This window comes from Eschrichtius robustus, chromosome 11 (assembly GCF_028021215.1).
Source record: "Eschrichtius robustus isolate mEscRob2 chromosome 11, mEscRob2.pri, whole genome shotgun sequence".
NCBI classification, from domain to species: Eukaryota; Metazoa; Chordata; class Mammalia; order Artiodactyla; family Eschrichtiidae; genus Eschrichtius; species Eschrichtius robustus.
Window position 1 is genome coordinate 25,650,778 of NC_090834.1, and position 23,531 is coordinate 25,674,308.

The window sequence follows — 23,531 nt, forward strand, 5'->3', positions numbered from 1 at the left end:
TTCTATCCTTTTCCATTGGTCTATACTTCTGTTTTTGTGCCAGTACCATACTGTCTTGATTACTGTAACTTTGTAGTCCAAGGTCAGGGAGGCTGATTCATCCAGCTCTGTTTTTCTTTCTCAAGATTGCTTTGGCTATCCAGGGTCTTTTGTGCTTCCATACAAATTGTAAAATTTCTTGTTCTAGTTCTGTGAAAAATGCCATTGGTAATTTGATAGGGATTGCATTGAATCTGTAGATTGCTTTGGATAGTATAATCATTTTCACAATGTTGATTCTTCCAATCCAAGAACATGGTATATCTCTCTATCTGTTTATATCGTCTTTGATATCTTTCATCAGTGTCTTATAGTTTTCTGCATACAGGTCTTTTGCCTCCTTAGGTAGGTTTATTCTTAGGTATTTTATTATTTTTGTTGCAATGGTAAATGGGAGTGTTTCCTTAATTTCTCTTTCTGATTTTTCATTGTTAGTGTATAGGTATGCAAGAGATTTCTTTGCATTAATTTTGTATCCTGCTACTTTACCAAATTCATTGATTAGCTGTAGTAATATTCTGAAGTTGAATGCTTTCTGGTGGCATTAGTGTTGACACATTTCCAAGTTACACTGTAGAATAATTTCTTTTTGTAGCCCATAAATAGTTCCCTCTGCTGAAGATAGGCTAATGGAGGCTTCAAAAGGCCTCTTTCCCTGGTGGCATTTTTTACCTTTGCAGCAATTCAGCCTGCCCATATTGATTCACATACCGGATAAACAAAGATGAATAAGACATTGTTTCTGCCTTTTAGTAGCCTACAACCTACCTGGGGAGCCAAACACATACTAAGTAGAGTATAATGTGAGACATTTTATTAGATCAGCAATCTTTAGGGTTTTCCTCCATTATAAACCCCTTTTCATTACTTCTCTGTCAGGAATTAATGTATTTTGAAACTCCTCTAAATTGCATTTGTTAAGTAATAATGAATTTATTTTTCCTTCTCTCTCTTTTAACTAATCAGACACTAAAACTTCTGATAAGCAAGAGAAAATGAGTGTTACCATGCTTAGTTGGTAACTGAAAGTAAGTAAATGTGATGTTTGGGTTTATCATGGGTAAATGTGGGGGTTCTGTTAGGCTTTAAAAATATTATGGAAATGTTTAAATAAAAATAGAGACTATTACCTGCTGTGATGTACTCATCACCCAATAATTATCAACTCATTTCATTTGCACTTCTCCACTTCACCCCTTCTGGATTATCCTAAAGTAGGTCTCAAGCATCATATAATATCATGCATAAATATTTCAGTATTAATCTCTGCAAGATAAGGGCTTAAGAAACATAGTCATAGTACCATTATTCCACCTAAAAATTAACAATCGTTCCTTACTATCATATATCTTGTCCATGTTCAGATTTCCCCAATTATAACTTAACTTTAAAAATAGTCTTTTTAAATCAAGATGCACATAAGGCCCACGCATTTCAACAGGTTGTTATATCTACATCTCTTTCTTCTATACGTTTCCTCTTCTTCTTGGCTCTTTTTTGTTGTTGTTGTCTTTTTCTTTTCTTGGCTCTTTTTTTTCTTGCAGTTTATTTTTGAAGAAACAGTTCATTTGTCATGGAGAGTTTTCCACACTCTCAGTTTTGCTGATTGTATCTTTCTGGTGGGTGTACAGTATTTCCTTCTCAGAATACTGTTTTTAAATGCAGAAAATAAAATACATAGGATTATAGTGGAAACAAATTACATCTGTTTAGGTATTAAACTATTAAAAATACATTATGATGTTAATATATGTGCTTCTTTTCTTTAAAAAAAAAACACATTAAATAACAAGATCTCACAATGAGTCTTTAACATGATTTTGGAGTAGTGATGATATTTTGAAATTTCAGCAACAGTTGTCATATGATATGAAAATATCTGTGAATTCTTTGGCAGCAAATTCATAGGTACTGCTAATATTTCTACAGTTTGTTACCCACGTTTACAATCAAAGGGAACGTATTGTGATGTATTTTTTTCCCATCCAAGTTCATATATTTCCCAGAATATTTTCATGGACCTGATCAGTGGACCCCTGTTAAAAACCCTGTGGTCCTACATTTTTGGCAAGACTATTTCATAGATATTGTGTATTATCTTCAGGAGATGCATAACGTTTGTTTGTCTTTGTTGTTGTTGTTGTTGTTGTTATATTAGAAGCTATCAAGTTTTATTGCCTAGATTATTATTTTATTAGGGGTTGTAAAATGATATTCTATTTCTGTCATTCCATTTTTATTTATTATATAAGTATTTCTACAAACTCCCTGTCATCAACTCATTACCCTGAGGTATAATTTGTATAGGAAGGGCGGATTGCCCTTTGAGTTAATTCTAACTTTTAATAAAGTTCAGAACCATAGGGTTTTTATTATAACCTCTTCAGTCTTACATCTCCATCTCCTTTTTCCTGTACCAAAAATCAATACATTAATATCATTTCTTGTTTGCTTTATTCCACAGTAAACACACAGTCTCAAAATAATATCAACACTACCTCTAAACAGTTTAAGATATTTTACAGTTCTTATTCTTTCTATGGTATATTCTATTAGGAATGTACTGTCAAATTAATGTGTTTTAAAGTTGCTTGAAATAATTCCTTTCTATTTGGTTTTGCCACCAACTTAAGACATCCTTAAGTTCATTTAAAATTTTGTTTTTAATTTTATATGTAGCTTTTTAAAAAATTTAATTTTTGTTTTATAATTATGTAAAATACTTACATGTCTCCTAAGACAAATAATAAAACAAGGCATATTCAGACATAACGTACCTCTTACTTTCTCTCTCTCCTGACCTATATAGGTAACTTTAAAAACGGTTACCTGTTTTCATTTAAAAATGCTAACAAATATATGTAAATGTTTGCATTCCATACCCATTTTCCTCCTCATTTGGTTCTTTTTTTAGTATATCCTGGCCGTCATTTTATAGAGTGTATAGAGATATTTGCTTTGCTTTTTATAGCCGCACGGTATTCCTTTGTGTTTATTAAGCTAGTCCCCTGAGACAGGAAGGTGGCAGGGCACAACCTTTAAAAGAATGACAGCCATTGAGGACACGACATAAACCATTTAGAACGAACTGGGTCCAAGATGGTGGGTGATTGACTTCCACTAGACCTTGAACCTCAGTATATGTTCATTGTAATACATCAGCAAGCTAAATGACACACCCACAGGCGCCATGACAGTTCCGAGGCCAACCATAAAAGGCAAAAAAGTGGGCAGTGGCCCAATTCATGGAAATCCCCACCTCTTCCCCAAAATAGTTGGAATAATCCTCCCACTCATTAGCCTATGAAATTATCCACCCCTATAAAAAATGACAACTGCATACCCTAGTGCCTGTCATCTTGTGAGGTGGCCCACACTCTGTCTATGGTGGGTGTATCTCCCTGAATAAACCTTCTGTCACTTTACTATGGCTTACTCTTGAATTCTTTCCTGTGTGAAGCTAAGAACCCACACTTGGCAGCCGTCCCAGGGACTCACCTGAGACCAGGGACGTGACCATCCTCTTGTGCCCACTTTCTTTCCTGCAACAATATTTTTAGACATATAGGCTTTTTTCTTTAGACTTTTACTATTATAAATAGTGCTGCAGTGAATAGTCTGTATATATTTACTGAGCATCTACAATGAGTAAGACATAATCCAATGGGGGAAAAAGAAAATTACCTTTCCTTACCTGCCTTCCTTTTGAGGTAATAATATATACTATTGCCCTTTCTATTCTTTGAAATTTGGCTTGCTTGGCCACTTTGAGTTTTGAATATGCCTTTATTACATCAGAATGTGGGTTCTTCAAAACTGCTAGCTACTTATGCTTATTAGCATTAGATGATACACTAATGGCTAAATTTTTGAATCATAGAAATGTAGATAAGGAAAGAATATAACAGGTCATCTAGGCTGCTACACACTATATAAAGAAAAACTATCATTTTTTAGCTTCCTTCCAGTCTAATTTAAAATACTCTACTAATAGACACTGGATAATCTATGTGCTAAATGTGAGGATTTATTCTTTTCAGATTTGTAATAAGATTTTTATAGAAGTGCTCAAGTTATTATTCTATCCCGGGTATTTACAGATGGCGGTATGATAGATTTAAAAATCTCCCCAAGAAGACGGCGCCATAGAAGTCTTTTAGCTTTGATACTAAATCTTGCCTTTAGATGATAATGTGCAACCTAGCAGCACGGATTTGAGACATAAAGTGAACAAAAATGTGTGATTTGCATTCAAACAATGCATTGTATCAGTCATTTGACACTTTTTTTTTCTTCAAATAATTCAGTGGTTTGTCATCTTCATTGTGTATTAGACGCATTAGGGGACTTTTAAAGTAGACTGATATTTGGATGCCACCTCCTAAGAATGTGATTCAGCTCATTTGGGCTGATGTCTTAGTTTTGGTGTTTTTTTAAAGCTCCCAATGATTTTTAAATGTACCCCCAGGTAGGGGACAATCAATCTAAGCTGACGTTCCAAATGAAGAAGAGCTAAATAAATGAATCAGTCCTGTCATTGTGTCTTGTGTATATTTTATGTAAAGCTAGTGTTTGAATTAGGCAGAAATCCATATTACAGCCTTTCCATCATTCCTGAATCTTCCTGGAAATTGTTCACTTTTCTGGTCTGTGATCAAGTGTCTCATTCTTTGTGAACGTTTTCCAGGCAGTCTTGACTCTTCCTTACCCTGGCCACGCAACAATGGCAAATATCCTTGAAGCACTTATTCTGTGCCAGGCACTGTGTTACTCATGGAGAATATAATGTCCCTGTCCTCCTGGAGCTTAGAGTCCTGGAGGAAGAAGAACCACAAGCAGCATGGTAGGTGCAAGGATAGAGGGATATGGTATTTTTTCAGGGCACACAGCAAGAGCCTGCTGACCTATTCTGGAGAGAAGTGGGCCTGGGACCATGAAATACATGGGCCTTCTAAATTCCCTGTGCTTAGCACATATTAGGCACCCAAGAAACTTTAGTAAGTACATGACTGAAGAGTTTACTGACTGAATAAATGAATAAAAGAAGTTATAGTTTCATTGGAAAGCATGTGCATGAGTATGTGTTTTGAAATGGAAGGGACGTTAAAATACGTACTTTAGCTTTTCTGGAGGAAATAAAATTCCTTAAAGTCTTTTCTTCTTTTATTCCTTAAATTCATACAATATATCCAAATAGTAATGTGGTCAGAAGTGATGCTATTTAGTTTATTTTCTACGTGTTTTCCCACCCCTACCCCTGATGATCCATGACTTGTTTGCCCTGCTTTCTGGTGGCCCGGCTCCCACAGCATGAAGCTGCCTTGGGAAGTATGTCTTGGAGTTGGATCATATCCTGCTATTGAAGTTCACTTCAGTGGAGGTTCCGTTTGAAAAACAGTGGCAGGATATGTCCCATGGTTAGATGCATGTTGCTTCTGGCAGCTTCCCTTAGAGAGTAACAGGTTTTATTATGGTGTAGAGAGAGTCCCTTTGTTTAATTCAGAATTCATATGCACTAGGACCTTGTGAAATCCAAATGCTTTAATAGGAAGCCATAAGTAACAAAAATTGTTTTGAGGCCTATGGTATCTCTACGAGTCTGAGTGGTTTTCTCTTCTTTTGCCCTTGTTCAGCCTCCACCTCCTTCAGTTTCTCTTTCTTTCTCTCTCTCTTTCTCACTTGCTCTCATTCTTGTTCTCTTCCTCTTCCATTATAGATGAGGTCATTATGATTTGGAGCCAAGAGAAGTGCATTCCTGTAACTTTAAATCTCCATACTCAATTTATGACTCTTTTTTTTAGAAGATGGTTATACTTTATAGTTGGAGGACAGCTTGCTTAATTGTGCTATTTTTTAATGTAAATGTGAGCTTATTAGAGGAATTTTGTCAATTTGTGAACAGGGCTTAGTGCTTCCACATTTCTTATTCTCACATATTTCACATTTATTATTGCTTTCGAGCCCATTATGGTGTGCAAAGAATGTTCTGAATTTGATAAAGTTATCAGCTCCTTGATTAGCTTTCTAGTGCCCTGTACTTTGGACACCCAATGCCCTCCTGACATACGGAGAAACAGTGTTAGTACTGGTAGCAGGGAAATTAGGCTAGACCCTTTGTTTCCTGACTGCAAGGTGAGGTGCAGGGATCCTTTGAAGAAGGTGTTTTCTAATATAAGCTCTGTTATAAAATCGTGGAGAAGTGAAGGAGGGTAAAGAGAGGAATGTGGGGAAAGGTGAGTGAGGACAAAGAGGCACAGGAGGTAAGAAGATATCAGCTGTGAGAGATGACCTCACTTACTATCCTAAGACCATGTTCTATAGCGGGCACAGCAGATATTCAGTGGTCAGACAATTTGCGCACAGACTCTGCTCCTGAGATGATCTTAGGGAAGACACACCCCTCTTCTGGGCCACAGTCTCCTCAACTTAAAAAAGTGGGCATTAGCAACAAAATCTAGCAATTCTGAGACTTTGTTCCATGGAAGAGAGGAGGAGAAGTTTAAAGAAAGGAGGTCATTAAACAATGAAATACCAGAAAATTGGAACCATTTCCTTGGCCATGTACCCTTCCCCACATGATTCCAGAGGGAAGTATGTGGCTGGGGACAATGACACAAAATGAATGCACTTTTTCACTCTTTGGCTTTGGCCTATACTTCTGTAGGTTCCCAGTAGACTATACAGGACTCAGTGGTGAATTTCTTATGCCTAGGATAGGGCAGCATAACATCCAGAATCGATGCAAACTATGCTTCCTTCAGGAAGAAATGAGCATAAGAGAAAGAGGTAGCAACCCGCAGATCCGGTTTGCCTCATCAGCCTGTGACAGGTAGAACATCCCTAGAACGAACACTGCTCTGGGGCTTCTCTGGTGGCGCAGTGGTTAAGAATCCGCCTGCCAATGCAGGGGACACGGGCTGGAGCCCTGGTCCGGGAAGATCCCACATGCCGCGGGGCAACTAAGCCTGTGCGCCACAACTACTGAGCCTGTGCTCTAGAGCCTGCAAGCCACAACTACTGAAGCCTGCACGCCTAGAGTCCATGCTCCACACAAGAGAAGCCACTGCGATGAGAAGCTCGCGCACCGCAACGAAGACCCAACGCAGCCAAAAATAAATAAATATATAAATAAATTTAAAAAAAAGAATACGGGGGCTTCCCTGGTGGCGCAGTGGTTGAGAGTCTGCCTGCCAATGCAGGGGACACGGGTTCGAGCCCCGGTCTGGGAGGATCCCACATGCCGCGGAGCAACTGGGCCCGTGAGCCACAACTACTGAGCCTGCGCGTCTGGAGCCTGTGCTCCGCAACAAGAGAGGCCGCGACAGTGAGAGGCCCGCGCACCGCGATGAAGAGTGGCCCCCGGTCGCCGCAACTAGAAAAAGCCCTCGCACAGAAACGAAGACCCAACACAGCCATAAATAAATAAATAAATAAATAAATAAAATTTAAAAAAAAAAAGAAATAGGGGAATGGATATCTTTCAAAAAAAAAAAAAATACTACTCTGTGGGAGCAAGTCCTTAACCTCTTGCTCACCTGGGTGAAAATTTCCTTCATTAGCCTAATAAAATGTCTTTGGGTCTGGCCATTTCCTGATATAATTTCTGCCTGTTGAAGGGTGAAGTTGCTTCATTTCCTTCCTTTTGAAAGTAACAGAGTAAACTACATGGAGTGATATAACCCTTTGAAGAGCATTTTAGCAAAACAAGTGAAGTTGAAGACGTGCCCTAAAACCAATGATTCTACTCTTAAATATATCCCCAGAGCAAATGATTTCTTTAAACTTCATGACACAAATAGAAACTCATTATATTTGTAGAGTACTCTGAGTTCACTGCTTCCAGCAGATGTCTAGATGGTACCCATCAGGCCATCCTGAGTGCGGAGGAGATTATATGTTAGCACATAAGTAACCCATTTGCACTAGTTTGCTAAAACCCAGAAAACCTCTTAGATATGTATGTCAGGGGACATACATATGAATGTTTGTAGAGGCATTGTTTATAAGTGCAAAAATAAATTGGAATACAACCTAATAATCAATAAGGGAATGGATAAATAAAGTGTGATATAATCACATAGTGAAGTACTATACAGTAGTGGAAAGGAATGAACTAGAACTAACGTATCAACATAGAGGACTCTGTTGAACAATGTTGATCGAAAAAGCAAGTTGCAAAAGTATACATTTAGTATGATGCTGTTTATATAAAAATTTAAAACAGACAAAACAATTGTATACATTGCATAAGGATACTTCTGTAAATATGAAAATATATGGAAATGCATTGAATGTTAAATACCAAGTTCTAGAAAGTACTTATCTCAGGAGGGCTAAGAGATTGGGGAGAACACAAGGGGGATATGTTGATTTTGCCAATATTTGTGGAGAGAGAGAGTAGAGCAGGAAGTGCAGTTAGGAGCAATTTGCTGCAGTTCAAACTGTAGAGCGCTTCCTCCTTGAAATACCACTTACTCTTGCTTCCAGAGTGTTTTTCCTTGTTTTCTCCCTGCGTCTCTCTGACCATGCCCTTTCATCCCCATCTCTAATTCCTCTTCCTCCTCTGCCCCTTAAATGTTGTTGTTTCCCAGAGTGTTTTTTTAAAAATAAATTTATTTATTTATTTTTAAATTTATTGGCTGCATTGGGTCTTCGTTGCTGCACGTGGGCTTTCTCTAGTTGTGGTGAGCGGGGGCTACTCATCATTGCAGTGGGGCTTCTCATTGCAGTGGCTTCTCTTGTTTCAGAGCACGGGCTCTAGGCACATGGGCTTCAGTAGTTGTGGCACACGGGCTCAGTAGTTGCTCCGCAGCATGTGGGATCTTCCCGGACCAGGACTTGAACCCGTGTCCCCTGCATTGGCAGGTGGATTCTTAACCACTGAGCCACCAGGGAAGTCCCCCAGAAAGTTTCTTTTTTACCCTCTTTTCTTTTCAATTTTTAGGTATATATTTTAGTGACCTCATTTATATCCCAACTTTGATTACCACTTTTATGATCATGATTCCCAAATTTATTTCTCCAATCCAATCCTTTTTCCCAGCTCCAAACTGTCTACTGGACATTTCTTCTTGACTGTCTCATAATTAAACAAAATCCAGCATGTCCAAAATGGAGTTAATCTCTTTTCCAAATGTGCCTTTTCCTTTTGTCTTTGGGATCTTGATTAATTACATTGTTATCTACACAGGTGTCTGATCCAGAAAACTGGGTATTATATTAGATAGATCTGTCTCTGTCAATTTTCCTCTTTAATTGGCTTCCATGGCAGGAATTAAGGGTTAGGTTTTGGTGTTCTGTGTTATGACATAATGTGCTATGACATATTTAGGGACCCAGGAATGCTCAATTCCTGCCTTGCTAATCTCTTTACTCCCTCCTATTCAGAAGATTTCAATGAGCTTACCACCAGCAAAATAAGATACCAACTTTAGAACCTATTTTAGATCTCTTCTTGATCTCGATTCTATTGACTTTTCCATCATTTGCTGCTTTTGTTTTTCTCTTATACTCTGGGTTATAGCTACACCAACCCACTTGAAATCCCTGAATGTGCCATATTGTTTTAGAACTCTGTGCCTTGGTACCTGCTATTCCTTCTGCTTGAGATACCTTTCCTTACTGTGCCTGTCTAGTGAACTCATGAGGTTCTTGTAACTAGCCCATTTTTGTACTTGTCTGTCTGTGCCCTAATTACTAGTTTATATGCCTACTTATCCCCAGTGGTCTCTGAGCCTCTGAGGCACAGATAGTGCCTATCCAGTTTTGAATCTTCATGGCCTGGCACATGGTAGATGCTCTATAAGTATATATTTAGGGTTGACTTACCCAGCAAATTTCCCCTTTTTCTTTTTGCCTGTGTTAGGATTGTTTGAGATTAGTTGCAAATTACTGAAGCAAATATTCCAAAGAAAAAATACATTGTAAACTCTTAGAACAGATATTCTCTGTCTTCTGCAGTTTGGGTATTTTCTATTTTGCTTAGAGCAACTCTGGAAGGAAGTATTTATGTAGAGAACATTTAAATAAAAGTTGCAGTATTCTCAATCCTGGTCCCTGAAACTTCCAGGAACTATATGTCTTCATCATCTCTTTTAATTTCTTTTAAGTTTCTTTCAAGTTTTCACCCATATTGCCTTCTGCTCATCTCCCAAACTTGTTTAAGTTTCCCTGCTCCTTTAACAAGATAATAATTAAACAAACAAACAAACAAGCAAAAAACTTGTCCTCAACACTGCTGCTTATTCTTCAAACTCTTTCCCCATCGCTATTCTCCTTTTCATCATTAAAAAGAAAAAAATAGATATTTATGTTTGGTGCATTAATTTGCTCATATTCTACTCACTCAGCCCACTGGAATCTGACTTTAGTCATTACCACTAACAAAATGCTTTCCTTCCAAGCCATCTAGCAGCTTCCAGCTTGCCAGTCCAACTGTGTCTCTTTAGCCACGATGACACCTTTTCTCTCTGCAGTTTTTGACACTGTAGTATTGATGATCTCATCCTTCTTGAAATGTTTTTCTACTCTTAGTTTCTGTATCATGGCAGTCATAATTTCTTGTCTTTCTCTGACTATTGCACTTCATTGGGTAAGTGGGGAAGTGTCTTATATTTCAGGTAACCATATATTTGGGCATATCTGGTAATTTCTTTATCCGTTTACATTCACTTGACAAATATTTATTGAGTGACAACAAAGTGCCAGCACTGGATATGTAGTGGAGAGTAAAACAGATATGGTCTTTCTGAAGTCCAGAGTTTCAACCTTGTATTTGTTATCTGTTGCTACTGTGTAACAAATTACCTCAAATTTAGTGGCTTAAAACAATACACATCTGTTATCTCATAGTTTTTATGAATTAGGCATCTGGGCATGGCTTAACTCTGCCCTCTGCTTCAGGGTCTCTCATAAGGCTGCAGTCATGGTGTCGGCCAGGGCTAGAGTCTCATCTGAAGTCATGACTGGGGAGGGAATCTGCTTCCAAGCTCATGTTGATTTTGGCAAGATTTATTTCCTTGGAGACTGTTGGACTCAGGGTCTCAGTTCCTTGCTGGTTGTTGGCCAGAGGCCACCCTTAGTTCCTTTCCATGTGGGCCTCTCTATATATAGCAGCTTGTTTGATCAGAGCCAGCAAGAAAGAGAATCAATAGAGTTGGGTAGCAAGATGGAAGTTATAACCTCAGGTAATGTATCCATGGAAGTGGTATCCTGGTTTTGTTTTGGTTTTTTTTAGTTTTTTTTTTTTAATTGAAGTATAGTTGATGTACAATATTATATAAGTTACAGGTGTACAATATAGTGATGCACAATTTTTAAAGGTTATACTCTATTTATAGTTATTATAAAATATTGGCTATATTCCCTGTGTTGTACAGTATGGTATCCCATTAATTTTCTTGTATTCTAATGGTTAGAATCAAGTCAAAGATCCAACCCATGTTCAAGTGGAAGAGATTACACAGAGCAAAACTACCCAGAAACAGAGATTCACTGGTGGCCGTCTTAGAGTCCACTTGTCACAAACCTCTTAATGTTTTTCTCTTAGACCTTCCAGACACCTCAATTTCTAGTGCTCTCAGATTGAGCTCAGTGCTCTCCCCTTGCCGAAACCTGCTTCTCATCCTGTATTCTGTGTCTTGGTCAGCAGCCTTATATCTATCCAGTCATCTAGTCCAGAAACCCAGAGATCATTTTCAATACCTCCTCCTGAGATTTAATGGATCACTAGGCTCTGTGAGTCTTTCACATCATTCTCTATTTAACATTCACATTGATGTGGCTTTAGTTCAGCCATGGATTATTATATTAACCTTCTAACCTTCAGTCCTTCTCATAGTAACCAGAGTTACCTTTTTACAGTCTGGCCTCTACTTACTTTTCCAGGCTTCTTGCCCTCCACTCTTTGCTGTTGACCTTATGCCCTAGGCATATGCCACTTGATGTTTCCTGAACCCACCATTGCATGTTTGTGCCTCTACATTTGGTCCTACAGTTACTTCTTCCTGGATTCCCTTCTCCCTACTTCTTCCTCTAGAAATCTCTTATATACATACTTCCAAACCTAACTGAAAAATCACCTCTTCCATAAAACTTTTCTCAGTTTTCTCCCTGCCTGCTAACTCCCTCACTCAGAATTAACCAATAGTACCTGTGTGCTCTCTCAGCCCTTTAATCACACCACTGTTACAAGACTGTTGTTGTGTAGTTTGCTTTCTGCAGTTTCGTAGTTGGTTGTTAAGGTACTTCTCTTTTAAAATGCCAAAGGGTAGGGTCTAGATCTTATTCTTCTCTGGATCCAAAGTGCCAGCCTCTGGAACAGTAATTCACAATCTTGGCTGCATTTGGAATTACTTGGGGACCTTTGAATTCCACCGAGGCCTAGACCCACCCCCAGAGGCGATGATATAATTGGTCTCAGGTGCAGCCTGGGCTATTAGCATTTTTAAAAGCTCCATGATTCTAACATGTAGGTAACATTGAAAGCCTCTGCTTCTAGTTTAAGGAACCAAGTCTCTGGGAGAATGAAAGGATGAGAAAATGTTAAACATTTAATGAATAGGAAGACTTTAAAACTAGAGTTAAAGTTGAGTTTTAAAAAATCACACACACATAATTCAAATAAAATATGACATAGCTAAGTGATCAAAATGATCTCTAAATAGATCATCAGTGAACTGAGGGAATATGTATTTTTGTGGTAATGAGGGGAAAATTAGAAATGTAAAAGAGAATAAAACTGTAGTCTCTCAAAATCCAACACTTTAATTTTTGTGCATATGAAGTAAGTGGTAAAATGAAATAAAGAACCACCTGGAATTATTAGCATTTCCCTTTTGGTTTAGCCCTAAAGTGAGTGTGTGTGTGTGTGTGTGTGTGTGTGTGTGAAAGATATAACTTACTTGCCAGTTCCTCTGATTTCCTCCTTTATTTTCTAGGAATATTTTGAAAACAATTGCCCTGGGTCAGATGTTGTCCTTGTGTATATGTGGGACAGCCATCACCAGCCAGTATTTGGCAGAAAGATGCAAAGTGAATACCCCCATGCTTCAGAGCTTTATCAACTATTGCTTGCTGTTTCTAATTTATACAGTGATGCTGGCATTTCAATCAGGTATGTCAAATGTTGGAATTACCTTTTCAACAAATTATCTTCAAAAAAATCTTTGGCTCTAGATGTTCAAAAAATAAAATATGGGGCAAAACCAAGAACAGGAAACTACTGTTTTTATAAAAGTTATTAGAAAAGTATGACACCTTTAAATTCTATTAAATTGGTGACTAGAGATTTGTGTATAACTCTCTGAAATTGTTGATTAAAATAAGTAGCACCAAACTGTAACGTAGGAGTTGTCTAAAAAAAAAAGAAGTGTAGATGCCATTACAAGTTAGATCTTTTTTTTCCCCCCATGGTTGATAAATTTAAAAGACAGTATTAGAAACACTTAAAAAGTCAAGAACCTCACTGTCCAAAATATGTATTTCCAGCTAAGTGGAGAATGCTAAATGGACCACCAATTGCATGTATTGATAGATCAAGTCTATGTTGTGAGAGAAACAAAACAAGGAATTGGCAAGGAATTAACATCTTATCACTGGCTGGTTAAGTTGCTTTAGAACCATTGTAGAATTATCATTTCTAGCTAACTATTTATAAATGGGAAAAACTAGGCTAACAGTATTGTGCCAGGTATCATTTTAATTGCTTAACTCATTGAAGCCTCCTAACAAATCAAGTGAGTATTATTATTATCTCCACTTTATAGATGAGTAATCTGAGGCATGTAGTACTTAGATAACTTGCTATAAGTCATGCAGGTGGAGCCACATTTCAACCTAGGCAGCCTGCCCCAGAGCCCATGCACTCACCACCATGCTGTATTAGGGGCTTCTTGTCATGATAAGAGCCATCCTTCCCACAAAAGAAGAGCATGGTATTATAAAATAAATTAAATAAGATTGAATTCAAGAGTGTAAAGACAATGGGTAACCCAGACTGATTGGTAGGGTGCAATACTCCCATTTTCATCACATTTAAGGCATATAATAAAATCACCAGTGTGGTATTTGCTAATCGTCTTTTAATATGAATCTTAATACATCAATGGTATTTCTATGTGTCAGGAATAATAACTTATTTTGAAAGAAAATGGAAACCAGTTGTGGGAAGGGGTAAAGAGATATCTTAAGGGGAAAACTCCAAATTTGGCAAGAACTTTAGGAGTTGGAAATAGAACTGGTACGTGGTTAATAGCCCCAGACTTTTCCCCTCTATGTAAGCATTGGCCTTTAGGAAGTCAGTGTGATTCATAAGTATATCAGTGAAGTCTCCTAAGGGATGGTTATTAGATGCCTTCCATGCCATCTCATCTTGAGGAAGACAAACTGTGTTTTCAGGATGTTCCTGCTGATTGGGATTTCATGATAATTATTTGGCTACAATTCTCACTACCTTTATTTCCTTGCAGGTTATCTTACCCATAAAGCTTTCTTGTATATGTGCCAACTCTATATATCCTTGTGATGCTAGATTCTCCAAAGAAATGAATCACAGTTAACTTGAATAAATAGAATTTAGGGGATAAAAGGTGTTTCTTCAATGGTGCCACTAAATCTTTTTTCCGTACTTACCACTGGCTTAATTTTCTCTTGAAAGCACATCTTTTCCAAAAGAATGACCACATGCAGAGTTTTCTTTGAAGAAGCTCATGAATAGAGGTTAAATAACCAATGAATTCATAAGAAAACATTTCATTTCCTAGGGATCTGGATGTTATATTTCTGTTGCAGTAGGAAAGGGAACTTAACCACTTTTCTCTTACTTCCTTTCTCTTTGGTGTTTTCATTGAACCCTTGGTCTATGATGACACCTTAGCTTGGGCCTCATACTAGAAAAAAATCTGACTGCTGAGCTGTTGCAGGAGTTTGGGTTATGAGTAATGGAAATTAGGAGGGTCCACGTTCAGAATACATAGTAAACCCTTGCTTTGACTCTTTATCTCTAAATTAACATGGATGGAATCATTTCAAGTACATGTACTAATCTAGATTTCTTTCAACCAGGTAGTGATAACCTTTTATACATCTTGAAAAAGAAATGGTGGAAGTACATCCTGCTTGGACTAGCAGATGTAGAAGCTAATTACCTGATTGTCAGAGCATACCAGTACACAACTCTAACCAGTGTCCAGGTAAGAAGGAGTCCTCTTACCAGTTTGGGTTTTATAGCTTTAAGAGAAGAATCTGAACTCATATGTGCTCACCTAATTTTATTAAGAACCTGTTCACTTGAAGAAAACCTAAACACAGGTGGATGCTATCTGTTTTCCAGTGGAGCATATGTGCTAATGAGTAAGGCTTCCTGGAATTACTGAAAACGTGTACAAGTTAATCAGTTCCCAAACTGCTAATGCTATAGCAGAATAGAACAGTTGCTACCAAAATAAACATAAATATTTAGTTGGCAATGGATGCTGTGATGTTGGCAAGAGTTCTGTTTTATTTGTTGCTTAAACATGGCATATAAAGTGGATATACCATTGTGCTACAGAAAAGTTGGAGGTTTGCAAGTAAAGTGGATATTCAAGACAAAGGAACAATTAGAAGGAACCTATTAGACATCTTGGGTAGAGATGGTAGCCAAAAGTAAAACTTATATCTCTATTCCTTTTCTAGGTTTATTCTCACTGGATTGAAAGAAAAATGTTCCTACATAGCAGTACTTTTCAACCTGGTGGAGTTGAGGAAGATTGTTTAAGTTGTCTTAATGTTAAGGAGTTTCCTGGTGGCCTAGTGATTAGGATTATGGGCTTTCACTGCTGTAGCCTGGTTCCATCCCTGGTTGGGGAACCGAGATCCCACAAGCCGAGTCATGCAGCCAAAAAAAAAATGAAAAGAGTTGTCTTAATGTTAGCGAACTGTGTGATGTATCATAACACTGACTCCCCATTGCTAACAACAGAATGTGTTATAAATGGAGATGAAAGTAAGATAGTTTCCAATACCAGGTTTAGACCTCACAGTTTACTGAATTTAAGACTTTTGATGCATCACTTTTGTTTTTTTTTTTGGCCGCACAGCACGACTTGTGGGATCTTAGTTCCCCGACCAGGGAGAGATTGAACCTGCACCCTCAGCAGTGTAAGCACGGAGTCTTAACCACTGGACCACCAAGGAATTCCTGATACATCACTTTTTAATATAAAACAGAGATGGTCTTATCTCCAAATTTTAGGAACATGGAAAAATTGAAGTGAGATTAGATTTATTTTAAAGAGAAGGATTAATGAAAACAGTATTTTTCCAATGTGAATATGCATCAAATTCTATTATTACCAGAAAGCCTTTTAATATTGTGCTAAGCATTGTCCTCAGCAAATATCTTGGGTTTTGACTGGCATGGGTTAAAAAGCCAAGATAGGAAATATTTGTTAAGACAGACATCATAGGAGGCACGTGAAAAACCCAGAATTTCATAAAAATTAAAACCAGGAGTTACCTAGAAGATGCAGTTCATCACAAAATAGTATTAAGTGTACTTTTAGCAATGAATAATGAGTATAAGTGTAAAGAAAATGACATTTTTCTAGTCACATCTACCCTCATAGTCTCACACACAGTTTAATTACTTGATTACAATTTGCAGAAACTTTGATCTCTGACTAATGACAATTAGAAGTTTTGAATTGGTACAAGGTCTAAACACAGCTAAACAAAACACTTACAGCTGGGTTATTGTGACTAAAGGTCATGCCTTAAACTAATCTCAAACAATTTCTATCGTCTTAGCCTCTTAGAAAAACCTAAGCATTTGGTTGTCAAAAGTTATGTACTTATGTACAGTTATGTACTGGTTCTAGCAAGCCCTATTATAAAAAGCACATCTAACAACTAGAGGTGTTTCCAGCAGTAGAGAGTGCCTGTCATTGTAATTCTTCAAGTGGATTCTCTCCTTGAGTAAATCTCTGGCCTGGTTAATCTGAAAGGGTGGAAGTTATTTACTGATTGATTGATTGATTGCCACGCATGACATGTGGGATCTTTGTTCCCTGACCAGGGATCGAACCTGTGTCCCCTGCAGTGGAAGCTTGGAGTCCTAACCACTGGACCACCGGGGAATTCCCCTTAAAAGGGTGGAAGTTTAGATTGGATGGTCTTTGAAACTCCTTCTTAAGGATTCCTTCAAAGATTCTGTAATTGCAAATAGTAATGTAGTAGTTCTTGATGTGGCCATTGACATTGCTGGCCTAGGTTTCTACTCATGTCTCTTCTCACTTCACTGCCGCATCTACACATTCCCTACCCACAGGCGGCTTCTCTCTCTTATGTTGCTCTATTCTTTCTAGAATGAATCCTTTTCGAAGCCCCTTCTCTAAGGCCTAGTTCAATTTCACTTTCTCCTCTATACTCCACTGTATCTCTAATAAAGTCTAATTCATGTTTATATCCATGCCTTCTCCTCATTCCAGGTTCTTACTTAGTTCCTTGCTTACTGTGACTGTACAATAATTTTTAAAGATTAAATTAAATAGGGAGCCTCTTAGAACTACAAGCATCAAACAGAAGGCATCTGTCACCAAGAACACATTTTGAAAAGATCCAATGTAGATAAATGACTGAATGTGATAGATATCAGATTAGAAGTCATGGAATTTTAGAGTGGGAAGGTACCTGTGAGATCATTTGGTCTGATCTCTTGATTTCAGATTTTGACTCAAAGGGTGACTAGCTAGAGATCACACAGCTGGTCAATGGTAGGTCTGGGGCCTGAGGCCTTGGGAGCTCTTACCAAATGTAGGTGCTTCCCTTATATGGCTACTCATTGCCCACCAAAAATTGTTAAAAATAGAGCAGATTTAAGTTTGACTTTAAGACACAATTTGAGGATAGGGAGTCTCCTGTAATAGTTTTTAGAGTGACTTTTTCCACTTTTTTTGTTTAAGGAATGTAGTTTAGACTTTGTTATTTCATTATGGCTGGATTCTGTTGGTGTCTTCCAGGACAAGCTATTATCATTTGCATCGTTTAATGGTTATTCAGGCAGGCTCAAAAAGCACTTAAGAGATTGGAGTTCTGCAGCTGGAATAAATAACACAAGGCAAGGTGCCCATTCCTATACTTGACATTGCAGTGAAAGGCGATCAGTAAACAACTGTGGACAGGATCAAACAGGCTGTTGGAGATTTAGGGGCCTGCCTTGTCCAAGACTAAACAGATACAAAGCAAATCAGGGACAAGGTTAAAAAAAGAACAGGATGAGCAATCAAAAACCATCATCAGGAACATTATTAGTAAAAGGAATATATTTTATCCTTGAATGCACTTTACCAAATTTGTGACTTTAAGAATCCAGTGAATGAAATCTCTTTTTCTTTTATCTTACAAAGATTTTGGATTTACTATAATTTTGGCACTCTTAATCCCCCTGCCTTTCAGACTGGCAATATCAGGGGTGTAGCAAGTATTTTCTGGACCCAGGACCAACAGGTGATGGAGGAGTATATGATGAAGATGAGCAAGAGTATTTGCTGTGAGCAAGCATCTGTCTTATATGGTGGGGTTGGACACTTTGTCAGGGAGATGGTGTCTGTTTGCTCCCTCATAATAACCTGTACTTTTTTGTAGCTCTTAGCCCAACTGCATTTAAATATTGGTTGTGTGATTCTTCTGTGTCTGTCTAGCCTTCTGTATACTCCTCTTTGTGTCTCTCTTGTTCTCCTCTATATTCCAGCTCCTCTCATAGTGTCTCCCACATATCACATACTTAAATATTTGTTGACTGAGTGAATGGGCACATGTCTACTGGACTTAAGGATAAACGCAGGTGGGAGTGTAGAGGTAAACTGCATAGGCTGTTGGGCAGAATTCCTGGGTTCATCAACTGGCTCCAACACTTTTTAAAATTTATTTCTTTATGGCTGTGTTGGGTCTTCGTTGTTGCACGTGGGCTTTCTCTAGTTACGGTGAGTGGGGGCTACTCTTCGTTGCGGTGCACGTGCTTCTCATTGTGGTTGCTTCGCTTGTTGCAGAGCACGGGCTCTAGGCACGCGGGCTCAGTAGTTGTGGCGGACGGGCTTAGTTGCTCCATGGCATTGGGATCTTCCCGGACCAGGGCTCGAACCCGTGTCCCCTGCATTGCCAGGCGGATTCTTAACCACTGTGCCACCAGGGAAGTCCTCCACCACTTTTAACTATGTGATTTTTGGGCAACTCATTTAACCTTTCTGTGCCTTTGTTTTCCTCGTGTGTAAAATGGAGATTGCAGTTCTAATCTCATGGAGTTGTTGTGAGGATTAAATGAGTTAATCCAGGTAAAGCATTTAGTACAGGGCTGGCAATAATAAATGCTCAATAAACACTGACTCCTGTTATTACTTGATCATCTTTTAGCTAATGAGAGATGTTTTAAGCCATCTGTTTCTCCTTCCATGCAGCTTTTGGATTGCTTTGGGATTCCTGTGTTGATGGCTCTCTCGTGGTTTATTCTTTATGCAAGATACAGAGTGATCCACTTCATCGCTGTGGCTGTCTGTCTGTTGGGCGTAGGAACTATGGTTGGTGCAGACATATTAGCAGGGAGGGAAGACAATTCAGGTGAGACTGTGTTACTTGTTTCTGGTTTAGTCACAGAAAAAGTTTTGCTTATGTCCTCACTTTTATTGTGCAAAGATAAAGTAAAAGGCAGAGAACATGTCCTCATTAACTATCTTTAAAATTTTATTTTTAGATTTGCTTGCTTCTGGTACTATAACCATTTCCACAAAGCAGTCTTTATGTTTCTACCTGCCCCGAGTCCTTGCTGTTTTTTGTCACACTAAATGGTTTGTTTGTGTCATGAGAGAGAAGTTTCTGTATATATTTGCAATAATCTTTTTTTGGCCCATACATTTGGATTAGTTACTGGAAATCTTACTGTAGATTCTTGGTTTTTGTTTTCATCAAAAAGGAGACTTTGTGTTCACTGAATGACCTCTTTTTTCAGTTACTCTGTAGATGAGAACATTTTGATATTCTTTATGTCAAGGTTCAGATAGTTGATAGTGTAAAATCTAAATAAGGTCTATGATTTCACCCAATATACAAGTGACTTCAGTGTCTCCTTTGATTGAGAAAATTACCTTGCTTACCTAGCTTCCTTCCCTATAGTTTTCAGTGATTTCCCATCAATAATTTCCATTAATTTCTCATGTCATAAAATCATTTTCTGAGGCCTTACATTATGGTATACACCACCATCTTCCAATCTGTTAGTCTCCTGAGGATCCAAAATAAGAAAAATGAAAGCAGAATTGTGCCGGAAAGTGAGAGGAGCAAGAGTCTTTAAACTTCTAAAAATCAGGGTTTCTTCTTCTGTAAAATCTTACTTAAATAAATATGAGTCAGATAAACTCCTGGAAGCAAGCTGGAAAGTTTTTCCTAGTGACAAATGTATTCCTTTTTGTGGCTTATCTCCTTATAGGTAGTGATGTACTGATTGGTGACATCTTGGTCCTTCTTGGGGCTTCCCTCTATGCTGTTTCTAATGTGTGTGAAGAATACATCGTGAAGAAGCTGAGCAGACAGGAGTTTTTAGGAATGGTGGGCTTGTTTGGAACAATTATCAGTGGCATACAGCTGTAAGATTCTAAACTTATCCCTAAAAGCAATATAAGCAAATATGTCATAGATGATTATGTTCCAGCTACTAATATTCATTGTTTATTTGGCCCAAATTCACATTTGAAATCAGTAACTTGCTAAATATCTATTAGAAGATTTTTGAAACATTAAGAATTATGCCTCATTTTCTTATACATGTGTGAGGCTTGATTCCTGCTTATAATGTGGTAGACTTTATATCACCAGTGAAGACTCTATTTTTCAATTATTCCTAGAAAATATTAACTTCCTGTTCAAAGGGAACACATAGTGCCATGTTTTCCTCCTGTAGAGTGCTTCTAAGTGTGTCAAACATGTGTTTATGGACTCCTCTGGGTTTTATTCTTTGTCGTTTTAATTAAAGATAGTTATTTTTATACTCTAAGAAAAATTCAAAAGTCAACATAATTAATCACCTTGAAGTACTTAAAGCTTGAAGCAATTTAATTGCTTATAAAATAGTGAAAAGTAGTATAAAGATCTCTCTGTGACCTCTTGTTTTAATCACAGATTGATTGTGGAATATAAGGATATTGCCGGCATTCACTGGGACTGGAAAATTGGTATGTACATACATAATAATTCTTGTTAGTCTTTCCCCTAACTGACACACATCAAGAAATAAATACTTCATTTTAGTAATACTATTTAGACATTTTTATATAAAATCACAGAGTAATTTAGTACACAGAGAACTATAGTGGTTTACATTGAGTTTTCTCTGAGAACTTGTAAATAAACCCCCCCATAAAAGTTAATCCTTAATCTTTACCTTCAGGAATAGCCTTTCTTTACTAGGAATTCTGAACAAGACTGACCTTTGGTCACACTAACTTTCAACTAGATCTGTATCTCGAGTTCGCAGACTTCTTGTGAAGGTTGTCTGCTTGATGTAATTTGTGAAGTATTAACCTGAATAATCTGATGGTGTGTCATCACCACCACGTTCCATTGCTACTCTCATCTGATAAGAAAGATTTGAACCTTATTTAATGATGCGTGGAAAGAAATTAAGTACTACATGAAGTGTCATTGAAATTCATTTACCGTGCTTGGATGATTTCATTCAAGTAAATAACTTAGATTGCCTCTGTGTGTGTGTGTGTGTGTGTGTGTGTGTGTGTTGAGCGAGGTTGGGGAAGTGGTTGTGAAGCAGAGATAACTGCTATAACTAGTTATCTCTCAGCACCCACATGACTAGCTCTTATGAGATGTACAAAAGATAATGGGCCTAACGACTATCTTTGATATCCTAAAAATACTTTATTTTGATTCAACCACACAAATCATGTCCAACCATGATGCCTTTTATCATTGGCATCTCTCTGCCCTGGGCACGTGGATAACACGGGGTGATAAGAGCTGTTGACTTACACCATAAGCAAGATTCTATGGCCTTGATCATCTAACACTCTGTTGAATTTTTTAAGTTCTTCATCATATCTTGTTATTATTTTTTTCCTGAGAGCTTTGTGTGTCTCATTTGCAATGCTTACTGTTAACAAGGGGCTTTGTGGATAGTATGTTAAAGGATCAGGGAATTTTATATATCAGTCAAGCTTTAAAAGCACAGCACCTTTAACTTTTGGTTTCTTCCTATAACAATAGATATTCCATTTTTTTCACAGCCCTGCTGTTTGTAGCATTTGCCCTCTGTATGTTTTGCCTGTACAGCTTCATGCCACTGGTGATTAAAGTCACTAGTGCCACTTCTGTCAACCTGGGCATCCTGACAGCTGACCTCTACAGTCTTTTCTTTGGACTCTTTCTGTTTGGCTATAAGGTGAGCAAATAGATCTTGTTCAAATCAGAACACTTGTTTGGTTTAAAAGAAGTAATGGGTTTCTTTAAGATTTTAGATCCCAAAATGAAACCTTCTCATCTTCTTGACAAGAATTTCTTTGGACACTCTCACTCCAGGCAAATAGCATGTTAGTGTTATTGTAAGAGTCTTGCTTTGAGAACTACTGCCTTAGAAATCCATCTTTCCGGGACTTCCCTGGTGGCACAGTGGTTAAGAATCTGCCTGCCAATGCAGGTGACGCGGGTTCAAGCCCGGGTCCAGTAAGATCTCACATGCCGCGGAGCAACCAAGCCCGTGTGCCACAACTACTGAGCCTGTGCTCTAGAGCCCGTGAGCTACAACTACTGAGCCCGTGAGCCACAACTACTGAAGCCCGTGCACCTAGAGCCCGTGCTCCGCAACAAGAGAAGCCCGCGCGCCACAACGAAGAGTAGCCCCCGCTTGCTGCAACTAGAGAAAGCCCGCGTGCAGCAACAAAGACCCAAAACAGCCAAAAATAAATAAATAAATAAATTTATTTTAAAAAAAAAAGAAAGAAATCCATCTTTCCATAGTATAAAGCTTGTTGACTTGGCTGCTATTACAGTCATTTAAACAAATAGTTAGAATGTCAGCTGTTGCTTGATAATTTTGGTTTTAGCTGGGGATAGCAACTATATTTCTTTATCCGTATAAAATTTTGTATCTGGGTGGAAATTGCTTGGCACTGATTTACATTGTTCCCAGGAATTGGCCAGGAACTCACAATGCCTAGTTCAGTGTGTTCTCAGAAATTTCTGCTTAAGAAACATAAACCATTTTTGCTTTTACATGTCACAGGAACCAGCTGTTATCTTGGCAAACTTGCTGGTTAAGGTATTCCTGAACTAAGACTGAAGAAGTATTTATAGCTTTTTGGTGGCATCATTAAAAAGTAACAAATGTCAAAGTGAATCAGGGAAGTGATCCTGACAGCCCTAGATTTTTTTTTCTATTAAGGGGTACAAAGTGGGCCTTAAAAGTGAGTTTAAAAAAAAGTGAGTTAGCTGTTCCGTGGTGCTGTTCTTGCATT

The 23,531-nt window shown here is 38.0% G+C and overlaps 2 protein-coding genes across 3 annotated transcripts in view; both read left to right on the forward strand.

Annotated features, from left to right (window-relative positions):
• The window catches only part of SLC35F2 (solute carrier family 35 member F2), a 45,990-nt gene that overhangs the window by 19,160 nt on the left and 3,299 nt on the right, over positions 1 to 23,531 (forward strand). The window contains exons 2-7 of the mRNA XM_068556007.1: positions 12,978 to 13,153; positions 15,103 to 15,230; positions 19,473 to 19,632; positions 20,498 to 20,654; positions 21,187 to 21,239; positions 22,305 to 22,459. Of these exons, the coding sequence (XP_068412108.1) occupies positions 12,978 to 13,153; positions 15,103 to 15,230; positions 19,473 to 19,632; positions 20,498 to 20,654; positions 21,187 to 21,239; positions 22,305 to 22,459 (829 nt within the window). The remainder of the gene's footprint in view (positions 1 to 12,977; positions 13,154 to 15,102; positions 15,231 to 19,472; positions 19,633 to 20,497; positions 20,655 to 21,186; positions 21,240 to 22,304; positions 22,460 to 23,531) is intronic.
• The window catches only part of SLN (sarcolipin), a 78,502-nt gene continuing 70,121 nt past the window's right edge, over positions 15,151 to 23,531 (forward strand). The window contains exon 1 of one of the 2 annotated variants that reach the window (XM_068556008.1): positions 15,151 to 15,230. The gene's annotated coding sequence lies outside the window, so the exon portion shown is untranslated. Of the gene's footprint in view, positions 15,231 to 22,398; positions 22,460 to 23,531 lie in introns of those variants that run through there. The other variant, XM_068556010.1, reaches the window with a different exon arrangement.